Source organism: Schistocerca nitens, chromosome 4 (assembly GCF_023898315.1).
Source record: "Schistocerca nitens isolate TAMUIC-IGC-003100 chromosome 4, iqSchNite1.1, whole genome shotgun sequence".
NCBI classification, from domain to species: domain Eukaryota; kingdom Metazoa; phylum Arthropoda; class Insecta; order Orthoptera; family Acrididae; genus Schistocerca; species Schistocerca nitens.
In genome coordinates, this window is record NC_064617.1 from 297,818,785 (window position 1) to 297,837,603 (window position 18,819).

At 38.4% G+C, this 18,819-nt stretch overlaps 1 protein-coding gene across 1 annotated transcript in view; it reads right to left on the reverse strand.

Annotated features, from left to right (window-relative positions):
- Window positions 1–18,819, reverse strand: part of LOC126252262 (26S proteasome non-ATPase regulatory subunit 2-like) — a 201,206-nt gene that overhangs the window by 6,432 nt on the left and 175,955 nt on the right. Inside the window, exon 16 of the mRNA XM_049953134.1 lies at window positions 821–1,026. Coding sequence (XP_049809091.1) covers window positions 821–1,026 — 206 coding nt within the window. The remainder of the gene's footprint in view (window positions 1–820; window positions 1,027–18,819) is intronic.

Consider the following 18,819-nt stretch of genomic DNA (forward strand, 5'->3'; position numbering starts at 1 on the left):
TAAAGGATCTCTGACACCAGCTACATGTTAGAGCCTTGCACTGTGTCACAATGAACAAAGTATGTTACTAATTTCAAAACAGTACTTCTCAAACCTCTTACTTACTCCACTATACCATACTTTGTGCTCAGGCAAGAGGCAGCTGCAGTGGGGTAGAGGAAGTGGAAAACAACTGACGTGCTCAGAAGTTTAAAAGCTGTGCATAAAATCAGAATTATGGCCCAACTTTTCACAAGGAAGTGATTTCAGGGGTGGATATCCTGAAAGTGTGTTTATGAGGTCAAGTTGGTGAGGTTTCCTTCTAAGAAATTTCCTGTGAGTACACTCCAGCCCTCTCCAGTAACTTTAATTCTCAGAGATCATATCAAACAACTAACATTCAAGCCATGTATCATTATGCATCATTAACACATTGACTGCCACATGGGCTTAAGCCTCACACTTAAAACCGTGAGCCTGTCCTGGCCAGCTCTGATAGTGAACCATACATTACCAAGCATTTGCAGTCAACATGTTTATAGCCCAGTTTTCTGCATTATAAGCATTTTCTTGTTTTCTCATGGTTATCAAGCAGTCTTTCCTAGCACAACAATGTTATTGCATGTGGAACTTCCTGAACAGTCAAGAAATTTTGTTGTGAGGGAAGGATCGCTATTGCTGAAACTGTGAATGTGTTTTATATTATTTTTATATTACTTATCATTTTATAGCCAAATTCAAGAAAGTACTTGTAATTGAAACAGTTGTAACATAAGTTATAGCATTTAATTTTTTTCCTAAGTTAATGAGTGAAGCTGAAGCAATAAAAGAAGCCACATACTATTTCGAATATCGAGGCATCCAGTAAGGACAATTAAAAGGCCTCCAAGTGCCACACGACTCAGCACTTGTCGATCAGTATGAAATGGTGCCAATGACATGGTACCTTTTCCCATGTGTGTTAAACCCTGTGCAATCCGCACCATAAACAACATTTCAGGATTCTTTCCATGAAATTGTGCTAGATGTCGTAACATAGTGGCCAACCTAGGTAATACAAACAAGCCATTAGTAAACATGTATTGAAATATGTAGATCAAAAACATTATATACAAAGCATGAAAAGGAGATGTACCTGATGTGGGAAAATGAGATGAGGGTATGGAGTTCAGTGAAAGCAGTTATTTTCTGTTAGTTACTCTTTTCAGTAATCATGGATGCTTCAGAATCCCTTTCTTGTTACTAAGTACAAGGGCTATCCAGAAGGTAACAGATGTTTTGAAATAAAAAATTAACAGTATGGAAAAACCAAATTTTATTATATACATTTTAAAAGTATAATCTTAAGCTATTTTTTCATAAGCCATTCAAGTTGAGGCACTTACCATACTGTGGCACAAGTTTTTCAATACTGTCTCTCTACAAATTTGCCATCGTTGATTGCAACCATTGGTTTATACTGGCACACAGTAAAGCAGCAGTATCAAAGCACTGTGTAGTGAGCTATGTCTTTATTGCTGCAATAGGCAGTAGTCACTTGGCACCAATTCTGGGTTTTGTCGTGGATAATCAAACACATCCCATTCAAAACCCAGTAGGTCTCAGGTGCATTGGCCGTGTGTGGATGTATGTTGTTGTGTAAAAACAAAACTTTTGCACTAAGTTTTCATCAACACTTGGTTTGTATCACTCTCCTTAGCTTTGTCAGTGTTAAAACAATACCTCTCTGACTTAATTGTTTTGCCACATTCAAGGAAATCAGTGAGAATCATTCCCTTAGAGTCACAACCCACAACAGCACTGACAGCATTAGCAAACACTTTCCTGGTTTCTTGGGAGAATTTGAGTGTCCCTATTCCAAAACAAATGCCTTTTTGTTCACAGTTGACATAGTTCACCCATGTCTCAGCTCGTTACAGTACAATGCCATTTTTCTCTTAATCCTTAAGGAAGGTTAGTGCTGCCATCAGTCTGTTTTTTGTGGTCTTCGTGTTAGGTTTTTGAGAACTGCCTAGCACAAAATTTGTGGTAACCAAGTTTCTCCACCATAATTTAATGTACCAAACTCCATCAAATCTGGGGAGAATGTTGCAAAAGTCCCGTAATCGTGAACAACTATTATCATGAATTTTTTCATTGATTTTCATCACCAGTTTGTCAGCCACAAGGATAGGACTACCACTGTGGTCCTAATCATGAATTTTGGTACAGCCATTTTTAAAATCAATGCACCACTGCTTAATCAGCTTTCACTCATTATTCCCTTTCCGTACACAGCACAAAGGTTGTGATAAATTTCGATTGGTTTGCAGTTTTTTGGCAACTGAAACTTAATCACAGAATGAACCACACAGGTGGTGGGATTTTCTATTGCAGCATGTCAGAGAAAGCAAAGTAGCTGAGACACAAATAACATGCTACCACCACTGGATGTGTACTGAGGGTGGGAACATTATAACATCAAGATGGCAGCTGTAGCTCCACTCACTGCTTCGACAGACCAAAATGTCTGTTACTTTCTGAACAGCCCTCATATTTTGCATATAAGGGCAGATACAATGTCTGTGGAGACATGCAGCAACCACTTGAAAACAATAAAGTACAATGTTTATTCAAAACGATCAAGATACTTTCAAGTGATTGCATAAATTTTTTTTTTTGTATTCAGGTATGATATTATTCAATTCTATATTCTGGAAGAAGTTTGTTTTGTTACAGTGCTATCCAGCAACATTACCACCAGACCATTGAGAAGGCATTTTGTGTAGTTCATGCTGCAGTTGCAAGTCAACAGTGATAATTTAATTTTCAAAAGGAAGTTCTTGAGTTCTTGGATACTTAGTAACTGTGATGATGGATTGGTTGTGTATCAATATCCAGTTGCTGACATTGCTGCCAAGTTTTCTGGAACTGCTGCTGTGTGATTTTTACCTATGGGGTTACATCAAAGGCACTCTTTTCACACCTCCACTTCCCCACAACATCACTGACATGGGGGTGTATCAGGATATCTGCAACTGCCATTGGTGCGGACAATTTGGGATGAGTGGGGGCTGTACTGGACAATAGACTGGACATGTGCTATTTGACTAATGGTTCACATGCTAAACATTTCTGAACATGGCATGAAAAACTTCTTGAGCTGCTGTTTCAATAAATCTAGATCCTTTTGAATAACTCTGTATGTTACCTTTATTTGACATGGTGCCATACCCTTCTAAAACACAATTTTTGAAGTGGTTGAAGAACTTACACAACTGGATCCTACAGCCTAAATACATCCTGACTGCAACATAGCATGGACGAGCACACTTACTATTTCCATGATACACTACTGGCCATTAAAATTGTTACACCAAGAAGAAATGCAGATAATAAAAGGGTATTCATTGGACAAGTATACTATACTAGAACTGACATGTGATTACATTTTCACGCAATTTGGGTGCATAGATCCTGTGAAATCAGTACCCAGAACAACCACTTCTGGTCGTAATAACGGCCTTGATACGCCTGGGCAATGAGTCAAACAGAGCTTGGATGACGTGTACAGGTACAGCTGCCCATGCAGCTTCAACACGATACCACAGTTCAACAAGAGTAGTGACTCGTGTATTGTGATGAGCCAGTTGCTTGGCCACCATTGACCAGACGTTTTCAAATGGTGAGAGATCTGGAGAATGTGATAGCCAGGGCAGCAGTCGAACATTTTCTGTATCCAGAAAGGCCCGTACAGGAACTGCGACAAGCGGTCGTGCATTATCCTGCTGAAATGTAGGGTTTTGCAGGGATTGAATGAAGGGTAGAGCCATGGGTCATAACACATCTGAAATGCAATGTCCACTGTTCAAAGTGCCGTCAGTGCAAACAAGAGGTGACCGAGACATGTAACCAATGGCTCCCCATACCTTCACGCCAGGTGATACGCCAGTATGGCTATGACGAATACATGCTTCCAATGTGCGTTCACCGCAATGTCGCCAAACACGGAAGCGACCATCATGATGCTGTAAACAGAACCTGGATTCATCCGAAAAAAATGATGTTTTGCCATTCGTGCACCCAGGTTCGTCGCTGAGTACACCATCGCAGGCGCTCCTGTCTGTGATGCAGCATCAAGGGTAACTGCAGCCACGGTCTCCGAGCTGATGGTCCTTGCTGCTGCAAACGTCATCAAACTGTTTGTGCAGATGGTTGTTGTCTTGTAAACGTCCCCATCTTCTGACTCAGGGATCGAGACATGGCTGCACGATCTGTTACAGCCGTGCAGATAAGATGCCTGTCATCTCGACTGCTAGTGATACCAGGCCATTGGGATCCATCACAGCGTTCCGTATTACCCTCCTGAACCCACCGATTCTATATTCTGCTAACAGTCTTTTGATCTCGACCAAGAGCAGCAATGTCACGATACATTAAACCACAATCACGATAGGCTACAATCCGACCGTTATCAAAGTCGGAAACGTGATGGTACGCATTTCTCCTCCTTACATGAGGCATCACAACAACATTTCACCAGGCAATGCTGATCAACTGCTGTTTGTGTATGAGAAATCGGTAGGAAAATTTCCTCATGTCAGCACGTTGTAAATGTCGCCACCGGTGCCAACCTTGTGTGAATTTTCTGAAAAGCTAATCATTTGCATACCACAGCATCTTCTTCCTGTCGGTTAAATTTTGCATCTATAGCACGTCATCTTCGTGTTGTAGCAATTTTAATGGCCAGTAGTCTATTTATATTTAACATGTTGAATGCCATGAGGCCACTAATGGCCACAGCAGAGCCCCACACCTGACACTATTGTCTGGGCTTGGCTGGCAGTGAAACATCCATCATTATGCCTGTGGTAGTCAGAGAATAATATATGAATTTCAGTACTACACTGATGATACTGTCATTATATGTGTGCACAAATGAATAAGTGAAATTTGAATTGAGTTCACTGGCTGGCAGAAAGCTGTACGGAGCGAAATGTAAATTATAGAAGACCCAAGTAAGGAACATGCATAATGAGAGTTTGTTATAGGTTATTAAGGTGCACAGTTATGTACTAGATTTGGATATATCAGAGCAATCACTTAAGACTCAAAATGTGACCACTGCATTTAACACACTGACTGCCATTTGGCTGCCGGCATACACAGCAGATCTTCATGTCTAATGCCATGTGTCTGGCCAGGCCTGCCAGTGAAACATCCATCACCCAGAATAGACAAGGCACATCCAGGACCATAAATTCTGGCTTTGTAGTGTGCTTATTTGGTGACCAGGATTTTGGGTGATGTGCACTAAACTTCTCTCTTTAGCTCCAAATTGTATTGAGAGAATGGAGTAAATATTTATGTAGATCTCTGCAAAAATCAGTGGTCTCATTTTCTGCACAGAAATGTGTGTTAAGAAAAATAGGTTGAAAAGTTCTTAGAATATAGCCCTGCCATTAGCGCTCTTCTTTTAATTCAAGTTCTATCATGTACAACAGAAAGGTTTTGATTTTTGAGTGACTGTCAGGAGGAATCCTCATCAAGAAAAACAAAACTGGTATTCTAAAGATTGGAGTGTCATGGAATGTTACATCCCTTAATCTGCAGATAGGTTAGAAAATTTAAAAAAAGAAATGGATAGGTTAAATTTGGAAATAGTGAAGTTCAGTGGCAGGATGAACAGGACTTCTGGTCTACGTACACGGTTATAAATACAAAATAAAATGGGGTAATGCTGAGCACATCTAATATTGAATAAGAAAACATGAATGTGGGTAAGCTATTATTAACAATATAGTGAAAACATTATTGTAACCAATCTAGACACACAGCCAACACACACCACTATAATTTATATAGCTAGCTCCACAGATGATGAAAAATTGAAAGAATTTATAAGAATGTATGATGACATAAAAGAAGTTATTGAGATAGTCAAAAGAAATGAAGATTTAACTGTGGCGAGTAACTGGAATTCAATAGCTGGAAAAGGAAGAGAAGGACAGTAATAGAAAAAGGGGAAAGGAATGAAAGGGGAAGCTTCCTGGTAGAATTTTGCACAGAGTATAATTTAATCATCACTAACACTTTGTTTCAGAATCATATAAGAAAGTTGTTAACATGGACAGGGGTGTAGAGACACTGGAAGTTTTCAAATTGATTTAAATAATGGCAATACAAATATTTTGAAATTAGATTTCAAACTGTAAGTCGTTTTCACGGGCAAATGTGGACACTGACCGTAATTTATTGAACATAAATCACAGGTTAATACTGAATAAATTACAGTAAGGTATGAAACTAAGGAAGTGGGACATTGATAAATAGGAGGAGCCAGTGGTTGTTGAGAGTTTTTCAGAAATCATTAGGCAACAATTGATTGTAATGCAGGAAAAGAATACAACACAAGATGAATGAGTAGCTTTGAAAGATGAGGTGAAAGGAAAAATAGATATCAAAAATTTGAGATTCACAGAAAGTTGAAACTGGCAAAGCAGGAATGGCTGGCTGAGAAATACAAGGCATTATAAGCATGCAGAGCTAAGGGGAAAGATACCTGCAATGTATAGAAAAGTTAGAGACCTTTGGAGAAAACAGAAGCTCCAATGACAATCCCATATTAAACAAAGAAGGGAAGGTTGAAAGGTGAAAGGAATATATAGAGGGTCTAATGAGGGAAACAAACCTGAAGACAACATTACAGAAGGAGAAAAGGAAGCAAATGAAGATGAAATGAGAGACAGGGTAATGCGAGCAGAATTTCACAGAGCACTGGAATAACTAAGTAGGAACAAGGCCGCTGGAGTAGACAACATCCCCTCAGAATTCTTGAGATCCTTGGAAGATACCAAATGACAGAACTATTCCACTTTGAGTGCAGGATGTATGAGACAGGCAAAATATCCTCAGACTTCAAGAAGAATGTGGTAATTTCTATCCCAAAGAAGGTAGTGCTGACAGGTGTGAATATCATCACACTATGAGTTTAACAAATGAAGGTATTAAAATACTGACACAAAATATTTGTGAAAGAATGGCAAAACTAGTAGAAGCTAGCCTTGGGAAATATCGGTTTGGGTTAAGGAGAAATACAGGTATACATGAGATCATACTGCCGTATGACTTATCTTATGAGATAGATTGAAGAAAGGTAAGCCTTAACTTTAGAGAAAGCTTTTCACCATTTTGGCTGGAATTCATTCTTTGAAATTCTGAAATCAGCAGAAGAAAAATAAAGGGACTGAAAGGTTATTTACAACTTGGACACAAACCAGACTGCAGTTCCAAGAGTAGAAAGATGTGAAAGTGAAGCAATGGCTGAGAAAGAAGTAGACAGGATTTTAGCCTACCCCTGATAGCAGTCTTATACTTGTACATTGAGCAAGTAATAAAAGAAACCAAAAAAACATTTGGACACCGAATTAAAGTTCAGAAAGAAGGAAAAAAAAAAAAAAACTTTGACGTTTGCCAATCACACTGTAATTCAAATCAAATATGGCAAAGAACTTAGAAGAGCAGTTGAACAGAAAGGTTAGTGTCTTGCAAAAGGTTACAAGATAAAAATCAACAAAAATAAAACAAGGGTGACAGAATATAGTTGCATTAAATCAGGCAATGCTGAGGGAATTAGATTAGCAAAGCAGACATAAAAGTTGTAGATAAAATTTTATATTTGCGGTAGAAAATAACTGATGGTGGCCAAAAGAGAGAGTATATAAAATGAATACTTGCAGCAAGAAGAAAACCACTTCTGAAAAAGAGGAATTTGTTAACATGTATACAAATTTAAGTGTTATCAAGTCTTTTCTGAAGGTCTTGGCTGAAGTGTAGCCTTGTACTGAAGTGAAACATGGACAGTAAGCAGGTCAGACAAGAAGAGATTAGAAGCTTTTGAAATGTGGTGCTACAGAAGAATGCTGAACATTGGATGGATAGATTGTATAACTAATGAAGAGGTACTGAAGCAAATTGGGGCAAAAAATAAAATTATGGTACAACTGACTAAAGTAGGGACTGGTTGACTAGACACTTTCTGAAGCATCAGGGAATAGTCAATTTAGTAAAGGAGTGAAATACAGGGATGAAAACCAAATACAATACTTAAATAACTGACTTACTGACCTTTAATGATTTTGACATAAAAAAAGCAGACTAAATACTGAATCATATTTCTCATTAGGAAAGAAGGGTCAAAAGCTCATTCCTTTTTTCCCAGGCCTATAACAAGCCAACTCACACTCATTTATTTTTGAAATTCTAATCAACAAATAAAACTACTACAAAATTACAGCACACCATATAGTAAGGAAAATCATTTCAGTTTATTATGATAATACTGACATGCTCCTATCCAGCACACATATACCTAAAACTACAAAGAAAGTATTAAATTGCAGCTGTACTGTACCATTTTCAGAGTAATACAAAATATATTCCTACTTTTAATTTTTAAATGTAATGCAGCAAATCATCTATCTTTCTCTACAAAATTAGGTCATTTTAATTCGTATTTGCTTTTTGATTTTTTGGGAAAATATTACAGCACTATTTTTTCGCTTATCAGCTTATTTCTGTTTCCCCCCCCCCTACATCTTTAATTTTCTTCACTTCTTGTTCCCACGAAGTCCTTTCCCTTATTAGTTTCTTTTAAGCACTTGTCTGTATCATCTTTCAACAGTCCATCTTGCCTTCTTGTCTTCCTTTTTGATTTTCTTCACTGCCTGTTCACCATGTTCAATATTTACTTTTCTTTTTCAAACTTCTGTTCATACTTGCTTACAACAAATTTTTTTTTATGGTTCTCCTTGCTTCCTCAGTTTTTCCTCAGCCACTCTGTTCTAATCTTCACAGAACTACTTGTATCTGACGAGCTGTGTGTGCCAATTGTAACATTATGAGTATGTAGGCAAGCTAATTTGCTACCTGTAATTGCTACAAGGTAAGGTGAAATTGACATACAACTGAATGGTAGAAGGCTCAAGTGCTCAGAGCATCCCACAGACACTCCAAGCAACCCAGGTGTGTCAGCAAAGGACTGCATGTGGATTAATGTCACAAATCAAGCACCTCCACACACACAACCACCAGCTCAAGTATCTCCAGCCCTAGATGCTGGAGTTGGCAGTCGTGTGTGCAGGAAGTGTGCCTTTTGTGTGTGTGTGTGTTTTTTCAACATTTTTTGTATCTGTTTCATTATGCAATTGTTTGTCAGAGCAACATATCCACCACATTTGCAAAGCAATGAATATAGCATCAATACATCATACTGTCATACTTGTGCAGTTATTTAATGAACAGTTTACTATTTTTCCAATAACTTTATTTAAATGTTGGTTGCAAGTGCCATTAAAATTGTGATAATTTTAAAATGGTAAAGCACATGTGTTAGCAGACACCACATTTGAAAAGAGAACCAAAAGACATTTCTGCCAAGAAGGTGTAAGTAATTGTGTAAGCAACGTTTAACGGCAATCTGTTGTCATTTAATAATGAGCACACTTGTGCAAGAATAGTGGCTTATTATTTGTGAACCAACTGTTGCTTATATTTAATGTAAATGAACTGAGGATGGCCAAATGTTTATGACATTTCTTTACTTAAATATAGTTGTAACATATCAGTTTAGTCCCGCAATGAACAATGGACCTCACCATTGGTGGTGTGGCTTGTGTGCCTCAGTGATACTGATAGCCATACCATTGGTGCAATCATGTGGGAAGGGTATCTGTTGAGAGGCCAAGCAAATATATTGTTCCTGAAGAGGGGCAGTCCCATTTCAGTTATCACAGGGCAACAGTCTAGATGATTGGCTGATCTGGCCTTATAACATTCCACGGCCTTGCTGTGCTGGTATTGTGACTGGCTGAAACCCAGGGGAAACTACAGCAGTAACTTTTTTTGATGTCATGCATTTCTACTGTATGTTTAAACGATGATGGCATCCTACTGGGTAAAATATTCTGGAGGTTAAACAGATTCAGATCTCCAGGTGAGGAGCAATCAGGAGGAAGTTGTCATCAGGAAAAACAAAACTGGCATTCTACATATCAGAGCTTGGAATTTTAAATCCCGTAATCAAGCAGATAGGTTGGAAAATTTAAAAAGGGAAATGGATAGGTTGAAGTTAGATATAGTTGGAATGAGTTAAGTTTGATGGCAAGAGAAACAGAACTTCTGGTCATGTGAATTCAGGGTTACAAATACAAAATTAAACAGGAGTAGGTTTAATAATGAATAAGAAAATAGGAATGCAGGTTTCCCACTATGAACAGCATAGTGACTGCATTATCATAGCCAAGATAGACAAAAAGCCCTTATCCATCATGGCAGTACAAGTTTATATGACAACTAGCTTCGAAGATGATGAAGAGATTTAAGAAATCTAAAATGAGGTAAAATAAATTATTCGAATAGTTAAGGGAGATGAAAATTTAATTGTGATGAGGGGCTGGAATTTGACAGGAGAGAAAGGAAGAGAAGAAAAAATTGTAGGTGAATATGGACTGGGGGAAAGGAATGAAAGAGGAAGCCTCATGGCTGAATTCCACATGGAGCATAATTTAATCATCACTAACACATGGTTAAATAATCATGAAAGAAGGCTGCATATGTGAACTCTTTCACCAGAAGGTTTCAGATTGATTATATAACCATAAGAGAGAGATTTTGGAACCAGCTTTTAAATTGTAAGACATTTCCAAGGACAGATTTGATGACCACAATTTATTGGCTGAATACTATAGGACCACTTCCCATTTATTTGAAATGTACTTTCTTGAACAAACATTATTCAACATGATTCTCTGCCATCTACATCAATTACAGATCTTAGAATAGAACACTTGTTATAATTCAGTTAACTTTTATTTTGTATTTCTGTGTAATTTGTTAATTCACAATTTGTTAAAACACCATAGACTGTTTGAGTGCAGAATCACAGCTACAGATTATTACTTGCACACTGAATTGGCTGCAAGGATGAAAACATTTGTGCATGGCTTGACCTTATGATTACATTAAGCTATTCTTTACAAACAGAGTCATGCATAGCTAGGTGCCTAAGGTACAAGTAATATCAGGCAAAGTTACAAGTGATTTGCTTGTATAGGATGCTGTTAGGAAGAAAAACTTCACTTGCAATAACCATTAGGTACCATTGCACAATTGAAGAAGTTGCCGAATGATAATTACTAAGTGAGCCTTCCCTCAAACACATTCTCTATGCCATTTCTCAAAGTGAAATGAGCATCCAATGTTCTTTCATACATATTTGGAGCATCTTCATTCAAGATGTTCCCCTATATGAGAATCCCATTTCCACATCTGCATTGTCATGCGAAAGTGCAAGTGCAGCCTTCACAATTTTCATAACAGTAGGGCATTTCTTTTCTTCAGAGATATATGTATTCTCATAAAAGTGACTCCAGTAGACATCCAGTAGGTTCTTGTCACTACGTTGTTTCTCTTCTTCTCACATCAACAGCTCCCATTTATTAATTACTGTATGTTCACAGTACTCAATTGGAAGAACTGCACCTAATTTCATTATGTTTTTGTACAATTCTTCTTTCTCCCTTTTTACAGGGTGCAAGCACCGAAGATACCACAACACAGATTTATTAAAATAAGACTTTTCCAAAATAGATGTACAAGCAGACTCATAGAGCTTTGTGGTTTGCATGGAAATATAGCATCTGTACTGTGTGCTTAGCTCCTTGAGATATTCACTTTCTCTAAATGTCGAACACTATATGTTTCACAAAATTGCACTTACTAGCCCAACTGTTTGTTATACATAACCAAGTACAGTAAACTCTCACTCATCCAAATCGCATTTATCTGAAATCGCCTTTATTCCGAACCAATTTTTTCCAATTTTTGTGGCTGACACTGGTGCTGTCTGACGCATCACACAGCTATGCTTTTGGCTATAATCTGTTCATCATAAGAATAAACCTGATATTAACATTGCACTACATAGTTTCCATGTTTCCGTGTTTGTGCTGTGTATTATGCACACATTGACTTAGCGAAAATACAGGACAACAGCTTGCATTATATAAAGGCAGGGAAAACTTCAAAGTCAATTATCTCCACAAATTTATGAAAAACATTAAGAACAGCCTATTTCTTGGCACTTTTTACCATGTTCCATGCGTGTGTTTCACTACAGAATAGAAAGCAGCCTCAGCCATTTTCATACTGCACATTAACAGCACGACAATCAGTGCACAACGCTGCAGAGGCTATGACTGTACATGATTTTTGAAATAATAACTATGTAGCTAAAGTGTAATTGAGGATAATGTTGATGGCTGTTAATACATTTGAGTATCTTAAAGTTTCATTTAATGTAACTTAGTAATAAGATATCTAATACATAAGCAGGACCGACTTCCAAGAGTGTAACAACACCAGTGTACATGTGCTATGGCTTCTGACCAATCATCGCATTTGTGTTTGTTTACATCAGGTTTATTTTTATGATGAATGGATTATAGCTAGACTGACACTTGACAAGTTTCAACTTGTCTGCGTCTGGGGCCATGCATTCGCTAGTGTTTTTTGGTAGTCTACTGCTAATCCGTGCACCGGCGAGTGTCAAAAGTCTGAGTGTCGTCAATTTTTGTGTGTGTTGTTTGAAGTTATAGTGTGTTTCTTGTTCATATTGTGTGGTTTCATGCTATTGCCATCTATTGGAATTCGTTGGAGGTACAGTACGTACAGTATTGCTCTATGCAGCACGACATAGACCTGTCGTAACCGACAATGAGAGTGTGGTGCCAAAGACTTTCCGCCTGTTGTCTTCACATCAGCTGAAGCCAAGCACTTAACACTTTAACAGTGAATGTACAAAGCACTGCTGTATTGGCGCCAGGGCTTGCGTAGGACAGGGGAGAGGGGACAGATGTATTGAATGTATTCATTTGATGGCTGCCACAGCCTGGTTTCAAAAGTCAAAAGCTTTGTCTAGTGCGTCTCGAGTGTTGTGAAGTTGTGCGTCTGTGTGTTTTTGATTTAATGTTTCATGCTCATGCTACATGATTTAAAATGTCAAGAGATAAAAGTAGCTAAAGACCAAAAAAGAATCAGTCAGTGTTGGTAAAAAGAACGTGGAACTTGATTAAGGGTGCAAAACGAAAACAGAATGTGATCTTGTTCAAACAAAAGCTTTGTGCATTGCAGAGAATTGATGGTGGTGAGCCACCTGCAAAAGTTGCTGCAAATCTGAATGTCAGTAGAAGTTTGATTACTGATTGGAAGACAAATCAATCAGAAATTGAAACTTTTTGTTCCATCCAAGCATCAGGCAGCACAGTGAAATCTAGAAAAATAATGAGAAAACATGCACATCTTCAGTTAGTAGATACCTTATTTTTGTGGCACGAACAAATAAGAGCCAAAGGTGTGCCAGTTTCAGGTCCTCTACTTTGTCAAAAGGCGATGACCTTTTATGAGCTGATTGAAGGAAAGGAGTAAGAATTCCTCGGTAGTGATGGCCGGCTGGATCAGTTCAAGAAGCGACATGGCATTCATGAAATTGCCATCAGTGGCAAATCATTATCAGGGGACGAACCCGCTATCCCTGATTTTAAGAAGAAACTGCACACAATCATCAACAAAGAAGGTTATAATAGTGATCAACTTTACAGCTGTGATGAAACTGGGTTGCATTATAAAATGTTGCCGACAAAAACCCTTGCCTCTAAACAAGAAAAAACACCAGCTGGATATAAAAAAAGCAAAGAAAGGGTTACTGTCCTCACATACAGTAATGCCACTGGAAATCATAAACTGCACCTTACTTTAGTTGGCAAATCCAAAGAACCAAGAGCATTTAGACGGCAACCAGCTGATAAACCTCTGCCATTTTAGTACACAAATCAGTCTAAGGCATGGACGAATGATACCACCTATAAAGAGTAGTTCCAGGCAGAGTTTGTTCCTGCTGTAGAAAAATACATAGAGGAAAAGCGCTGCTCCTATTGGACGATGCTCCTTCTCACACAGATGATCTACAAGATGGGGACATCAAAGTTGTGATTCTCCCACCAAATGCCACATCTCTATGTCAACCGATGGAGGTGTTCTTGAGAGGGCGGGAGGGGGGAGGGGGGGGGGACGGACACAAGCTGGTTGAATACTTAATTGGTGCAATTGATGCTGAAGAAGATCTTGCACAAGCTCTTAAAAAAATTGATGTTTTAAGTGTCATTCATTGGACTGCTGACGCTTGGAATCTCATTCCTCCAATTTCTCTCGTTAGGTCTTAGAAACAACTCTTAGATCATAAGGCAACTCATCAATGGTGGGAAGAAGAAGGCAACACTGAAACTCAAGCTGGCGTGCCAGAAACAGATGAAAATGACTTAATTTTGGTGAATTTACTGGAGAAACTACTGGGTTGTGACGATGCGAACTTCAAAGATGTTGAAGAGTGGATGGAAAACAACTTTTTTGATTTGACTGAGGAAGAAATCATCCAGATTGCGACCAATCAGAAAGTATCAGAAGACTATGGTCTCTAATGACGGAGCAGAGAAAAAAATTCCTCACACAGTCGGTTACGAAGTGATGCAAACCACCCTGGAGTACGTAAGGGAACAGGAGGAGAAGACTTAGCTTGAAATAGTTTGTTTCCAACACTGGAAATATATTGCTGCAACAAAAGTTTCTCAAGCCAAAAACAAAAAACCATTACAGCCTTTTTTACCAAAAAATAAATTCTAATGAAGTGTCCTAGAACTTCTACATTCATAAGTTACAAGTTTTTTGTTTTTTTACTTTAAAGTTCCTCTTGACAAACTGTTCATTCTTTTGAGTAATCTCTAGATTTGTTTCATAATTTTGTACAGTAGTTTATTTTTTTATTCAAAAGGGTAGGTAATAAAATTAAAAATCTTAATTTTTCCTGCTGCCAAATGAGGCGGATTTTTTCTGTAAGAACACAAAATAAATGAGCTTTGTTATTGAGCATTTAAAAACTTTGAGTTTTCAATCACACTTTGGCACCTTTTTAACATGTCAACACGATTTTTTTAGTCAAAAACATGCAGGCCTATTCACAACCATATCAATAACATCCTATATACCCTACACTCATTTTATGATCACATATTGTGGTGCTAACGCAATTCGGGTGGTTTCACAAGTGAAACCAGGGGGACTTCCATTTATCCAAAATTTTTGTTATCCAAACCAGCTGCCAGCTGATCATTTCAGATAAACAAAAGTTTACTGTAAAAAGTTAGTTAAACACCTGAGATGGGATATTAAGACCACAAAATTGGTCATGGATTGAATAAATCACTATTACAACTAAGTGAATGTCATTCTATTTATTATTAAACTAAGATTTTCAAGGGCAAGTAATACTTGTCACAATACGCTTCCAGGCTCAATGTGGCAGCACTAACACCAAATCAATTCATGAAAGTTTTGACAAAGTTTGTGACTCCATTAGAGATTAGATGCATTAAAGCATGTCTCTTCTGAAGAAACTAGTGAATCTTGAAGATGGATGAGCACTTGCACACGCAAACATAGTTACTGCTTTGGTAGTGTTGTCTTTTAGAAGTTTAACAGCTGACCATTGTTCTAAATGTCTCTCTCTCTGGGTTATGATCTGAAAAAAGTACTTTTTTACAGCTGACCATTGTTCTGAAAGTCTCTCTCCATCTAGAGAAAACAAGTTTCATAAATTGAGGACCCAACAGCTTCATATCTAATTGTATCATTTTTACTGTGTGAATTTTGTAACTTATCTTGAGACCTGTCAAATGTCTTGATGTTTTCAGTGACTTTACATCAGTTGGATAACATTCCCAATATAGAGATCAAGAATCAACCTCTGCTGCACAAGGTTATTAATGAAGCTATAACTCAGAGCCTTCTCAATGGTATTTTCTAATTTATTTTCTAATTTTTCAATCCATTTGCCACACCAAACGTAACTTTCCTGGTAACAAAATTTTCTTCTGAAACATAAATCTTTTTCTAAGGAAGCTAAGGTGTAGAATTTACAAACCAAAGCTGAAAAATATAGACTAAAACTGATCAGTCGGAAAAATACTGACTTTTACTGAGTTTACTGGCCAGTTTTCATTCCTGAAAGTGTGAGGTAGGGGGGTAAAAAGTATAGGGAGACCTATGGCCGAGGCGGTGTAAGATGATCCCTGACAGGAGCAGTGGGCTGGGTATGGCAGGTTTGTGCACCTCCCTCAACCACTCATGTAACTCTTTGAAGGGCAGGCAAAACTGTAACTAACCACATACGTAGACAGTTTCAATGGGTGGTGGTCACTGTGGCTAACCACATAATATTTTCTCTCTTTACCGCTCAGGGGCCAGTAGTCTCTCTGCCAACCACCTAATTGTTGCCTAAAAATGCTGCTAGATGGCAGCGCAGGTCTTCTGCCGAATTTTTGCCACGTATTCAGAACAATAGTTGATACTTCTTCATTGTTAGCACTGTTCTTGGAAGTGGCGTGCAGTATTCTCTGTAGCTCTTCTTCATACAACTATTTTTGGTAAGTAATTGCTTATATTTATGTGTTGAACATATATAAGTCTACGTGTAATGTAACTTTAAATTGAAATAGAATTTTCCATGATATACAAACAAATTTCTGTGTGGTTAGTGCTGCTAACCACTGCCCTTCTGCTCCACCCGGTATATTTTCTTCATCTCCATCGAATATGTCTAGCCGAAAAGGAATAACTGAGGATGAATGTTACCAAATTTTATTTGAAGAAATACCTTCTACTGACAGCAGTGTTGACAGTGATGGAAATGACCCCACATTCACGACAAGCTGTGCAAGTTCTACTCTTGTGTGCAGTCGTGTGTCAAGCAGTAGTGATTCTCGGGATGACAGTGAAACTGATGATGTCAGTGAAAATAATATTTTACCATCTACTGTTCCATCAACAGTCAGGGTAAAGAGTTGACCAAGTGCCAATATTTATTGGAGAAGGTGGTGTGACCACAGAAATAAAGAACAAAGTGAACCTAAAGCCAAATGACTTGTTTTGTGAATTTTCCAATGAAACACTAATAAAACACACGGTGTTCCAAACTAATTTGTATGCTACACAGAAAGGCAAAACTTTTGTGCCCACCAACGAAGTTGAAATTAAGACTTTTAATGGAATAAATCCTTATATGGGTATCACTAAAAAACCTATCTACAGAGATTACTGGGTCACTGATCCAGTTCTTGGTGAAAGTTACATTTCAAAGCTGTTACCAGTAAAACAGTTTAGTTGGCTACTGAGTAACTTGCACCTCAATGATAAATCAGTCGCTCCTGACAGAAACAGTCAGAATTATGATGAACTGTAGAAAATACGTCCATTTCTAGACCATTTGAACAGGAAATTCCAGGATTGCTCTAAACCACATCAAAAACTTGGTATTGATGAAGCAATGGTTAAATTCAAAGGCAGATCATCTCTCAAACAATATATGAGGGACAAACCTACAAAAAGAGGGTACAAAGCATGGATGTTTCTACATCTACATCTACATCCATACTCCGCAAGCCACCTGACGGTGTGTTGCGGAGGGTACCCTGAGTACCTCTACCGGTTCTCCCTTCTATTCCAATCTCGTATTGTTTGTGGAAAGAAGGATTGTCTGTATGCTTCTGTGTGGGCACTAATCTCTCTCATTTTATCCTCATGGTCTCCTCGCGAGATATACGTAGGAGGGAGCAATATACTGCTGGACTCTTCGGTGAAGGTATGTTCTCCAAACTTTAACAAAAGCCCGTACCGAGCTACTGAGCATCTCTCCTGCAGAGTCTTCCACTGGAGTTTATCTATCATCTGCATAATGCTTTCGCGATTACTAAATGATCCTGCAACGAAGCGCGCTGCTCTCCGTTGGATCTTCTCTGTCTGGTACGGATCCCACACCGCTGAGCAGTATTCAAGCAGTGGGCGAACAAGTGTACTGTAACCTACTTCCTTTGTTTTCGGATTGCATTTTCTTAGGATTCTTCCAATGAATCTCAGTCTGGCATCTGCTTTACCGACGATCAACTTTATATGATCATTCCATTTTAAATCACTCCCAATGCGTACTCCCAGATAATTTATGGAATTAACTGCTTCCAGTTGCTGACCTGCTATTTTGTAGCTAAATGATAAGGGATCTATCTTGCTATGTATTCGCAGCACATTACACTTGTCTACATTGAGATTCAATTGCCATTCCCTGCACCATGCGTCAATTCGCTGCAGGTCCTCCTGCATTTCAGTACAATTTTCCATTGTTACAACCTCTCGATACATCACAGCATCATCTGCAAAAAGCCTCAGTGAACTTCCAATGTCATCCACCAGGTCATTTATGCATATTGTGAACAGCAACAGTCCCATGACACTCCCCTGTGGCACACCTGAAATCACTCTTACTTCGGAGGATTTCTCTCCATTGAGAATGACATTCTGTGTTCTGTTATCTAGGAACTCCTCAATCCAATCACACAATTGGTCTGATAGTCCATATGCTCTTACTTTGTTCATTAAATGACTGTGGGGAACTGTATTGAACGCTTTGCGGAAGTCAAGAAACACGGCATCTACCTGGGAACCCGTGTCTATGGCCCTCTGAGTCTCGTGGACGAATAGCATGAGCTGGGTTTCACACGACCGTCTTTTTCAAAACCCATGCTGATTCCTACAGAGTAGATTTCTAGTCTCCAGGAAAGTCATTATACTTGAACATAATACGTGTTCCAAAATTCTACAACTGATCGACGTTAGAGATATAGGTCTATAGTTCTGCACATCTGTTCGATGTCCCTTCTTGAAAACGGGGATGACCTGTGCCCTTTTCCAATCCTTTGG